This window comes from Dermacentor silvarum, chromosome 8 (assembly GCF_013339745.2).
Source record: "Dermacentor silvarum isolate Dsil-2018 chromosome 8, BIME_Dsil_1.4, whole genome shotgun sequence".
Classification (NCBI taxonomy): domain Eukaryota; kingdom Metazoa; phylum Arthropoda; class Arachnida; order Ixodida; family Ixodidae; genus Dermacentor; species Dermacentor silvarum.
In genome coordinates this window covers 78,358,384-78,370,555 of record NC_051161.1, presented here as the reverse complement: position 1 = coordinate 78,370,555, position 12,172 = coordinate 78,358,384, and the positions used below count along the sequence as shown (strand labels likewise).

Sequence of the window (12,172 nt, the reverse complement as noted above, 5' to 3'; positions counted from 1 at the left end):
TGTAACTGCGAAAACTGCTTTCAGCACCTGTTTCACCGGAAGGCAGCCCGGCGTCCATTCTGAGTCTTCCTATATAATGTGACCACTTCGCCTTCGCAGGTTGGTTGGTCCGGGTTGAACGCCAGGTGCTCGCAGGTGCCCCAGTACTCTGATGACGCCGCCAGACCTGGCCTGGGGCTGGGGCGCGGTGGACGAACAGCGCTTGAAGCCGGAGAGAGCCGAAGCAATCGCACAAACTTTTCCTCCGCAGCCTAGTCACACCAGTCTGTGCTCTGAAAGCATAGGCGAAGACGAGGGCCTTCGCCTAACTCGTCACACAGCCAGCGCACTGACGTTTTGGAAAGGCAAAAATGACGCTGAAACTCTACGTCGGTCATGTAGGTGAACGGGTCCAGACGGTCATATTGACACTTGCTGCCGCTGGATGCGATGACACAGGCTGCTGCCGCCGCCGCCATGTTCCCGAGTTCAACTCGAGGGGGGTTTCGCGATGTACGAGTTTCGCACGAGTTCGCCTGTCAATCAAAACCATAGATGACGCCCCACGCGAGGCATGTAACTGGTGCGCGCGCCCACCACGTTTTCGCCACGCCCAACTTATTTTTCGGCAACAGCGACGTGGTGCGGAACTGAGAGGCATCAACAATCTTGACTGCCGAAATAAAGCATGCAAAACACACTGTTATCGGTGATGTACTGAGCACCACTATCAAAAACAAAGCGTCGACTTTCGCTCGCCTCTGCATATATCTTCTTGCGCTGTCATGGCACCCCAGCACTGTTTCATTGCTTGCATTGTGGCTATGCAGCGCATAGGAAATAATTATCGGCACGCCACTGTAACTGCTTGCAAGGCGTCGATGCGCCGTGGTGGACGACGATGCTGAGCAGTGCGTAGTGTTTACCAACGACAACGTATCGCAGCTGTCGTTTGAGATGGCTGCTCTATCATCGGTGATGTATCAGAGCCGCAGTGTCGCAAACACGGTCAGCGTCGAGAAACGCTCGCTTTTCTAGACCCAGTGCGATGTCATTTATTCATCACAAGCACGGCACACTAAACAGTTGCAACACCTTCCCGCGTTCGAAGTCTTAATTTCCTAACTACACACAAGAGTCCTCACGCGCCGAAATGCGATTTCTGTGCTGTCGTTACGATATCCATCTGCGACTGCTGCTAGCTCCGCAGCAGAAGCAATCGGCAAGCACATTGGAGTGCTTGGAATGCACAACACACTCAAATTCTGCGTACATGCGCGCGGAGACACCTTCACTGGGCAAGCGATGACGAGCGATGAATTGTGTCGATGGGCAGCATGCTTTCTTCGCAATGCATCGCGGAGGCTTCGCCACGCAGATAAACTGGTGCATTTTCACTGTGGTGCGTCACTACGGACCCTTAGAATGCCACACAGACATCGTGCAGCGACAGCCGTTGCTCCCGTCTCTATGGCTAGAGTGTCGTTTTTAGTTGGTAAAGCGGCGGCCTTAACAGCCGCCTCAGTGAAGCACCTGCGGTGAACAGCCATGCCGCAGCGCTGCGTTGCCATTCCCTTAATAGGCAGGGAATCGACAGATCATTGTCATGACTGACTTTATGCGTCATTATCGCATCGACTTTATCGAACATAGCCCTGCAGCGCCCCTGGCGACTGCTCACTGCATGAGTTCCCTCGTGCGTGCGACACTCTAGAATGTGTCCGATTGTAAGCATTCGCCTCACTGTCGCAAAAAGTGCAAAAAGTGCAAAATTTAATAATTCGCTCGATCTTCGTTTGTTATCACAAATTTATGCCATTCAAAACGAAAAACCGATACATTAAGAAATAAAATGTTCGTTATTTTATTTGTTGTATTTTAAAGTATTCGATTGAGGGAAAGTGTAGGCCCAAGAACGCACCGCATGTGCCCCGTTCGCATTCGACGGAAGATAGAGAGATAATGCCCGAAAGAGGAGGCACGCCGTTGACGCGCCCGAGAAAGGCGTGGCAAACCGCTCACGGCAGGTGGGCAGATAGAGAGCGGGACAGTGACGGTATTGCTAAATTGCGATAATACGTTGATAACAATACGCGGCGCTGGCGCATTTTGTTGCGCAGTCTTGTGTGCTTGAAGCGCGGAAGCACTGTGCCGCGCAGGGTGCGCTCATGTTGTCATACGCGGCTTTATCTCTACATTTCTTTTTACCTGCTGTTTTTGCACGTTCCTTGCTATCTCCGTTCACTGACTACCATCGAGCAAACTCGGGTAAAACTCGTGCGAACGAGAAACTCGGCACATCCTGCAGAGCACCCCTGGTGGCTGTCCACCATCTTGGCTACTGTGTCTGTGTAGTGTAAATACAGTGTAAATAGTCCCGCCTTGCGTCGTTTTACGTAACAATATTGTCATCCGGAGCATTAGACTTCAGCCGCTCGGAAACCCGCTTGGTCATGCTTCACGGCGCCAAACGTAAGCGTTCGCGCCTTAACGCTACGACGTCAGCGGTTCGGGCGGCAAGTGCCCGCCTTCTGAACACAAGCGCGACGGCGTGCTGTGCAACCACCGTAGCCAGGTGTGCCAGGCAGGCGAGTGCACGGGCTCCGTATGTCGCCTGTACGACCTCGAGCAGTGCTACCTCACCAGGTCGCACCACACGCCGGACGACATGTGCCTCATCGCCTGCCGGGAGAATGGTATACGCGTACCTTACACCTGCTGCCACACTCTTATCTTGTGTATATAACAGGGAAATGACCGTTTCATGCATAGGCGATGTCAGAAAATGCAAAAAGGAATGGCGATGTTCCGCGTGTGCTCTCTTTTCATTACAGCCGTTGGGACTCGTTTGTCACCTGACAGACTGATGGTCATTTAGAATAGCGCACCCGAAACCCTTGCGTACACACAAGAAGAGCGGACACAGGGAGCGCGATACCGGCAGAAATTAGCATGAATACAGTGTACTAGAATGCTAGCACACTGTAGCATGGCGGGCATTATCTGGCTAGCTAGCGTTGTCTGGTAACATGTACGAACTTTGGTAGCCCACTTTCTGTTGTATCTGCGAAGCATCTGCGAAAACCAAATGCTCAACTGCTTGGTACCAGTAACTAACCGCTGTTCAGCCGAACTTTTCTCAGAATTGTGCTTCGGTTCGTATTAACCGGATGACGCCATAGCCTACAGTGTTCGGGCCTCGAACGAGTTTGCTGTGCATGGTGACAGCATTGTTTATTCGAAGGCTCCTGCAGACCTCTCCACTATGGCATAAATATAGCGTTAGAGAACCTTCGGTGTTGAAAATACGACGTTGTGTATGCAGCCGGAGCAGCGTAGCCGGAACGCGCAATCTCGTAGACAGCAATTACAAGACTTCGGTAAGTGATGCAGCGTCCAGCTTCGTCAGACCGCCTGCCGAAGAGGCAACGTCCATTCGTAATCGCCCTCGCGCGTTCTTCTTAACGGCAAAATTAGGCTTGTCACTTTGGGGGATACTTTCTTTCTCGTGCGACGCACGTGATGGCCGACACCACGCTTCAGCGGAGCGACCGGCGTTCTGTCCGTTGCCATGGTGTCATCTTTGGGCGTGCAGTGACCGGCAGCGCATGCATGGAGGCGTGCCACTTCGAGCGCATGAAGGACTTCTGCAACAAGAAGATGGAGCCCGGAGCGCCGTGCGACAACCTGCGTGGCTATTGCGACGTCTTCCAGCGGTGCCGCCTGGTGGACGCCGAGGGACCCCTCGCCCGTCTACACTGGCTCGTGTTTGGCGGGCAGGGCATACAGAATTTGCTCGTGGTAAGAGCACCCTTTTGTTTCGTTATGGTTCATTTGTGCTGTACAGCCTTTGAGGTGCTGAACTCAGGATTATTTTACGTTATGCCTCCCTTGAGAACAGCAGTCTGCAGTCACTATTGTGTTGAAGTAGCTATAGCGTTCGGAGCGCGAGGTCGCGGGCTTGGCTCCCACCCACAGCTTCAATGAGGCGAAATGCAAAAACGCCCGTGGACTTAGATTTCTATGCACGTTAAACAACGTCAGGTGGCCAAAATTATTCCCGAACCCTCCACTACGGCATTTGTCGTAGCCTTAGTGTTGCTCTGGGACGTTAAGCCCTATCAATCAATCAAGCAAGCAGAACAACAGAATGCAAGTACGCATATGCTGTGAAATTGCTTTTCGTGCATGTACTACAACTATCGCAAAAAAGAACAGGCCGCTCGGCAATGGTTTCGCTCGCCTTTATTTATTGTGATGCGTTGGACATGAACATCTTCACCACATGGCTAGCACATGGCGAGAAAGGGCACGTGTACTGTGTGTTGTAGGGAATCAGAAATTCATATATTTGTCTTTCTGTGACACATTATTGGAGCTGGCCGGCATCGACGAACGTGTGATGATTTCTTGTGAGCTGTAATACATAAACATTTCATTCCATTGCGTCAATCTACATGAAAGGATGCATCCGTAACCTCATGTTTGCCTAGCATTTGTTCTAGTATAGGCGCACTCCCCCATATGCGTGGCATCCGCCAAACTTTCATACCACTAGACGTCTCAATTGGCGCACTGTAATTGGGGCTCTGCGTAATAAGTATGCGACTATGGTGTAAACGCGAAACGAGGCAGCATGCTAACATGCATTGCCCTGCTTGGCTTGTAATACAGGGTCATCTTCATGTTTCAGCGCTACTGGTACTTCACCCTGTTAGCCGTGATGTCGTGTGGTGGGGCCACGGCTCTGCTTGTCAAGCTGTGCGCCGTGCATACACCGAGCAGCAACCCGCACCTCAAACGACCACACAAGATCATGGAAAGCGTGCTGAAGCCAATGAGCTTGCTGCGCACGTAACGCACCCAACCACGCAACGCACCGTCTGCAGGTGTGATTCTTCCACACCTCTGCATCGAACCACGAACTTGCGGGCACGCCTTGATAACACGTCGCCACCGCGTTATGGCGGCTTTAGGGTTTAGGGTTGCGGGACATCAATTTATATATATAAACGAAAGACAGTTGTTTCAGCTCGCTTTTAGAAAGGTCTGGCAGCGTATTATCCAAGTAGTAATAGAATCTTCATGGGATTGTCAGTCCAGTTCCTGATTTTTTTTTTCGTTTGCATTGTCCTCATCTCAAATTTATTTGTATAAACAGGGAGAAGGGACACAGAGGCACTCGAGTTTTGTTAATCTTGACCATATAAAACAGCAGGCAACGAAGGCAAGCGAAGCATAGGCGTAATCAGCTGTGGTTGAAAGGGAAATGTAGAAACTAAAGAACAAAAGGGAAAATGAAAGTGGACGGAAATATAACTTGTCGCCGCTGGAGACAGAATCGACAACCTTCGCATTACGCAGCGTGAGCATATACAGGGTGTTCTTTTCTTTTTTTTTTTCTTTTTTCGTGCTATGTAAGTCTGTGTAAAAAAAAAGCCTATGAAGGTAAACGAACATGGCATTTTTTCGAGCGAGTTCCTAGGCTGGGCGGGCGTACTTTGTCGCTCATGACGTTAAGTTCAGAAGAATACTTAAAGGAATTTCGCGAATTAGTAGAGTGGGTGAATATCAAATGTTTCGATTACAAATCGAAATAAGTATACACTACCGATTCTAATATCTAATAGTCAAACCCAGACGCATATATTTATAGCAGGAATACTTATTTCGGTTTAATTAGGTGTGATGCTTACATTGACTAGTGACAAAAAAAACTGTCACAGACAATTAGGATCGATTTAAACTAAACACACGATCACTAATCGTCAATAAAAAAAGTATACAAATAGACCCTAACAATTTCACAGCCTGTTTGCAAACAAACATCCGAAGCAAGAATGGCTGCTGTATGACTAGCTTACGAAACACTCTAAATATAAGATTTCCGACGAAAGGTAAGAAGTTCGTGATAAAAAAGAAAAAAAAAGCTCCTGAAGGACTTCCAGGCCGTACAGAGACATACATACAAGGTGTACCTAACTACAGCCAAGATGTTCAACGAAAAAAAATATTTAAAACCTGATCCAAGATACAATAATAAAGCGCCAACGGTCTGACGACTAAACGCCGTAGGTCTTAAGACCGCACCATGCAGCGAGGTTGCAATTTTTTTTCTTTGTTGAACAGTTTGGCTAACGTTAGCTGGGACACCCTGTACATAAAGGCGCACGTTGCAAGGGCAACATCGTACTTCATCCTGGACGGGCTGCGCCATCTCGTGGCGCTACCGCGAAGTCCGAGAGTGGCCTCCGAGACGAGAAGCATGGCGCGCCGGTGCCTACGAACACCGAAAAGTGTTCCGTCGCTTCCTGCACACTCAGCGGCACATACTCCGTGATCCAAGTTGACGAAAGGTTCGTTGAAGAGCGGTAAAGAAAGCCCAGTGCATTCATGGCGCAGCTCGCTAAAGCATTGGCGTGTGATGCGTTCATCGTAAAGCTTCTCATACCCAGTGCATGTGTGGTGCAGCCTGCTAATGCGTTGGGTTACTCTGTCCTTGAAGAACCCTCCTGACGAGGGGTATGACACCGCTCAGCATCGAAGAAATTTAAGGGATATTTCTCGTCATGGTATTCCCGCACATTGCCGGTGGCAAGTGCTTAGCTACACAGGTTTGCACTCAAAGACGCTTAGCTACTGACACATACCCTGCGACCCAAGTTGGCATCAATTACCGACGAATTCACCGACGAATATGATACTTCCTTGTTACGATGTGGCTCGGGGAGCAGGCTTAATTGTGAGAGTCAGAAATGTGCAAGTACACGGACACAGGGCATGGGGGCAAGCGAGACCAAGCGGCACTGCAAAGCGTCCCAACCGACTACCACAGCGCGCTCACAGTTTGGCTGGTGTCCTCCGAATCTGGCGTGGTACATCTTTCGATGAACTGCACGAGCGGAGACGGTGCGCGAGCTCTCGCAGACTCTGGTTCGTCGGCTGGTTGACGGGAGCGGAAGACGTGTCGTTAAGACGTCCCTTCGTGCGTTGGCCTCAAGCGTGTCCCTCCGACAGCTGTTGGCTTCCCGAACGTTGACGTCCGACCCAAGTGAAAGCATCTACCCTTGCTCCGCTTCTCAGCTCCGTCCGCTCTGCTGACGTGGTCCCTTCTCCTTCTGTAGCCTGCACGAGCCACGCGTTATTTTCTGATCGCTCAGTGCCCTTTTATGGAGCTTGCTTATTCGTAATTTTCGTGATTTATCATTTTTCGACGCCATGAGTGCACGTGCAGCGAGGTGTCGTCCTGCAGAGAACGGTGCACGTGCTTGCATATTTTACACGCTGTCGTCGTCCATGCGCCTCTTGGCACTTCACTACATCCCTAATGCGAAATTTGAGTGCAGTTCTATACGTGTGTAGCGCCTCAGCATGCGGCGCCCGTCAAGGAAGAAGAAGTTGGCATTCGAACGCGCGGCAGGTGCAGAGCGCGAATAAAAAATTAGTTCGAAAACTCAACGCTGTCAGGGCTGCATCTTTCTTCGGGACCATGTGGAGTGGCGATGCCCAGTTGCTGGAGGAAGGCCGCACAATGCCAAGTTCAAGCATGTGCTCAAACTCACGGCGGGCGATGGTGAGGCGTTCTCCAGAAAGTCGACGAGGCCGTGTAAAAACGGGAGGTCCAGTGGTCACAATGTGGTGAGTGACGGAATGCTTCACCGGTGACTCTCTGGTGTGCGGCTTCGTGAGGTTGGGGAAGTCAGCGAGAATTTTTGCATACGGCGAAGCAGGTGTGAGAGCTCGAAGGCTCGTTGACGAGGAAGTGCAGGGTATACCGTTGATGGATAGGCGCGTGTTGAGATCGATGAGGCGATGAGCATGCATGTCCACAGCAAGGTTGAAAAAACTGAGGAAGTCAGCTCCAAGAACAGCTTGCGAGACGTCAGCGAGGATGAAAATCCAGCGGAACGTACGGCGTAGTCCAAAGTCAAGTGTAAGAGAGCGTTGGCCGTATGTGGGAATGGCGGAGTTGTTGATCGCTTGGAGTGGGCAGGTCTGTTCGTTGCGACGGCGATCTGCACAGGAGGCCGGTATGACGCTAACCTGGGCTCCTGTGTCGACGAGGAAGCAAGCGCCAGTGATCTTATCGGAAACATAGAAAAGGCGGCATGACGTTCTACCAGGACCACTCGCCGCCGTCAGTGGCCGGTCGTCGCATTTCCCGACCAGGAGCACGGGCGAGTGCACTTGCGTGCAGAGGCCCCAAATCGGCGGTGGTACCAGCACATGGTCGAGGACGAGTCGTCCTGTGGCGCGTCGGTTGTCTGAAGTCCCGGAGAGCGTGGAGACGTCGAGAAGCGACTGTGGAACTGGAACCTGGATGCCGATCGGCGATGCGCAGGTACGCAGTCATCGAGACGTCTGACAATGGCGTCCAAACGGTTGTCGATGCTCGCGAGCGCGGGGTCTGCAGCAGTGGCCGGTGGCGACGTGGTCATGGCGTTGAGGCTATGTGCCCGCGAGTAGTCTGCCACTCGATCAGCCATTTCAGCGAGCGTGTCTACTGGGACATCTCCTGCAGCGACGAGGACCGGGACCATGCTCTGCGGTAAGCGCTGAAGGAACAACTCACGCAAAAGCTTCTCCTCTTGAGGGGCGGAGGTCCCGCCAATGAGCTGGCGCATGTGTCGCAGGAGCTGGGATGGGCGACGGTCACCGAGCTCTGTGGCCGTGATGAGCTGTTGGAGTCTGCTGTGTTCAGACTCGGACTTGCGGGAAATGATAGCTTCCTTCAACGTGTCGTAGGGATGGCTCGGGTGCGGCGAAGCTAAAATATCTGTGAAGTCTTCGGCTACGTCCGGAGGTAAGGAGGACACCAGATGCCAGTACCTGGTCTGTTGGCTGGTGATTTGCCGTAGACGGAAGTACGCCTTGACCTGCAGTAACCATGTGCAGGGGTTGTTTGGCCAAAATGGTGGCAGGTTGACGTGTTGGATCGCAGCCACCGCAGCACTGTTAGGTCTGGCGTCTTCTTGGGCGTCAGGACCGGTAGGCTGGGTGGAAGAGCCGGCGGGATCCATGCGGGATGGTTGGGGTTGCGTGTTCATTATCGGGTCACCATTAACTGTCGGAGCTAACACGAGAAAGATCCAGCCCTGACAGCGTTGAGTTTTCGAACTAATTCGCGATATGTTGGCTGGTGCGGACAATGTCTCGTGCTGCACGTTGCAAGCGGAGCGAAGTGTGGTGCGACTACCTCGCTAATCTGGAGATAGATAGATAGATAGATAGATAGATAGATAGATAGATAGATAGATAGATAGATAGATAGATAGATAGATAGATAGATAGATAGATAGATAGATAGATAGATAGATAGATAGATAGATAGATAGATAGATAGATAGATAGATAGATAGATAGATAGCCCCTGGAAAGTGCGTTAAGTACTCAAGGAATGCAAACATTAAAATGCAGATACGAACAGCGATGCTGGGTCTTTAGAGCGTAACTGTATTCTGCAGAAGCAGCGCTGCCTGTAGCGTTGTTGCCTAATTGCCACAAGTCGTGGCTGTGCCAGCATGCAAAGAGGCACTACTCTGAAATAATTAACTTCTATTCATTACATTCATTTTGGCGATGTACTTTAAGTATACATCAGCATGATGTGCAAAATGGTTAAACGATGTCAACTATTATAGACATTCCTGTTCTGAAATGCCACAAAGAGCAAGAATACGAAATAATTGCAGTGCAAACAGATGAAGACAAGCAGTGCAAAAGATGAATTATATGATTTCTTTTATTTAAAAAATGTCATACTCAAGTGCAAGCAGTGCCTATCGAACTTTCTAGCGTAGGGGACAGAGGCAAACTTAAGAAAATGCTACATTCTCATTCAAATGTAAAACTTCCTTGGGCGCAAAGCACCGGCATTATAGAGGACAGAATAATATTAGAATGCACAACAAAGCACAAAGCATAGTGCAAAGAGTAGACAAGGCAGTAACTGAGAAAATAAAGGCAAGTACGTTGTAGAATGACTTGTTGGGTATTTTATGCGTGTTGATTAAAGTGAATTAGACCCACAGCATCAAAGGAAGAAAAGAGGTAACAGGCCGGCGCAGCACACGCCGCACAGTCACAGCATAAGCTGGTGGAGCGGCTCAAGAGTAGTTCCTATTTCGGCACCAAGCACAACAGAGTCTTCGCGGCTAAGTCTCTTCGCCTCGTTTTGACTAGAACGATCTGAACGGTGTGCCCAGCGTCGACAGCGAGCTGCGGCTTGTAATGCTCTCTGCGCAGCAGTCTGCAGAGCCCGATGATGTCTGGTTGTAGCCGCGCACGTAGCTCTACGATTCGCTTCTTCAGCAGCGGTTCGTACCTTGTGAGGAGACGCCACAACGTGTTACTGAAGAGGTACCCAGAATAGGTGACGCACATCTCATATCGTTTGACCCGTGGCACGGTACTTCGTTGTTGTTGATGATCATGATGATCATGATTGTTTATTGGAATCTTCAAAACAAGCTGGTGACAAACAGTCACCTAGCCGGCTCGAGTTAAACAGGTCCAGTTACCTGCAGCATGCAATTGCTATATGCAACTTACCTCTCGGGCACGCTGCGTTTGCAGGCACCTTAACTTGATGGCGGCACCATACTGGCGGAGGCTGGGTATCGCGTTTTTTTTTATTACGCGCCTCGTCTGAATCGCATCTCGTCGTCTGTGCCTGCGCACGCTGCGTTTACAGGTGCCTTACCTAGATGGCGCCACCATACTGGCGAAGGCTCGGGTCGTCTGCACCCGCGCGCCTGCCTAGGCACGTTTACAGGGCATTTTTCCGCTGCCTGATTGCAAGCGCTTGCGTGGCTCAGTGGTAAAGTATCCAACACCTGCGCAGCGGGCCTTGGTTCGATCCCAGCGGTGACCGGGTACTTTTTTCTTCGCATTTCCGGCGATAGCGGCTTTACGGTCAGCAGCGGCGGCGGCGGACACCATCGCTAACCGAAACGGCTATAGGAATGAGCCCACGGTGGGAAAGGCTGGGAGGGTGGACAAGGAGGGCCGGGGCAAGGTTGGATTTGTTGTTCAGTCAACCGTAGTTTTCAGGGACAAAGGCGCGCAAAGAATAGCAAGGTAAAGGCCAAGGCTATCAGGCGGTTCTTCTTCTTCTTTCTGGGGTTTTACGTGCCAAAACCAGTTCTGATTATGAGGCACGCCGTAGTGGAGGGCTCCGGATTAATTTTGACCACCTGGGGTTCTTTAACGTGCACTATAACGCAAGCACACGGGCGTTTTTGCATTTCGCCTCCATCGAAGTGCGGCCGCCGCGGCCGGGATTCGATCCCGCGATCTCGAGCTCAGCAGCGCAACGCCTTAGCTGACTGAGCTACCGCGGCGGGTGGCTATCAGGCGGTGCAAATCACTTAACCTATGGAAGCATTCTAAGGCTGTGAGTGCTTTGAAAGCAAGCCGTTTTGTCGAATGTTTTTCGGTGTGAAAGCATATGAGCCAAAAATTCCACGCAGATTATACTGTTAGTGAGCGATTATCATGGCAAGACGTCGTAAGCAGGTAGATATCTTTTCAAGCATCTTAGTACGCTTCAGCTGAAGGATCCGTTCCTCGTTAAAAACTCAGGTTACGTTACGCAGTTCCTGAAAAGCTTCAATGCCGTAGATTTATTCGCCACTACCGTTAAAACTGTTCACAACTTTAATACCCTCTCTTGAACAGAATGGTGTCCTTACTTTTGAAAGAACCGCATGTATCTCAGTTGATAATTTTATGGACTTACTAGAGTTTTACTTGTGCTCGACATATGTACTTTGCAATGACAATGTTTATATTCGAATGAACAGAATTTGTATTGGCTCGTGTGTAGCGCCAGTATTGTGCAATATGTTTCTACCTGTCCTTTGACAGAGTTGGCTCGGGCCCTTCATGATGCAAAGGTGCTTAAGATTTTTAGATATGTGCATAATTTTTTCGTGGTTTTAAAAGCTAATTCTTGTATGACCACCATTAACTGAGAATGTGAACTCTTAGTCTTGTTTCGACAACATGCAAAGCGGCGTACCTTTACGCAGATCTGCTGGGCTACACTTTATGTGCATTTACGCCTGTGGAGTTGGTAAAAGTCCTTAATGGTTACTGCCACTTCGTATTTCAAACGCCAACTGTTGCACAAGGAGGCTTTGACAGCAATGGCAACTTTATTACCTGTGCACGCTTCAAGACAGGCCACCGC

At 50.3% G+C, this 12,172-nt stretch overlaps 1 protein-coding gene across 1 annotated transcript in view; it reads left to right on the top strand.

The window, feature by feature from the left end:
* The window catches only part of LOC119462221 (disintegrin and metalloproteinase domain-containing protein 10), a 30,463-nt gene extending 25,513 nt beyond the window's left edge, over window positions 1-4,950 (top strand). Inside the window, exons 5-7 of the mRNA XM_049672891.1 lie at window positions 2,485-2,675; window positions 3,575-3,780; window positions 4,673-4,950. Coding sequence (XP_049528848.1) covers window positions 2,485-2,675; window positions 3,575-3,780; window positions 4,673-4,837 — 562 coding nt within the window. The 3' untranslated portion in view covers window positions 4,838-4,950. The remainder of the gene's footprint in view (window positions 1-2,484; window positions 2,676-3,574; window positions 3,781-4,672) is intronic.
* Window positions 4,951-12,172: the final 7,222 nt, after the last annotated feature.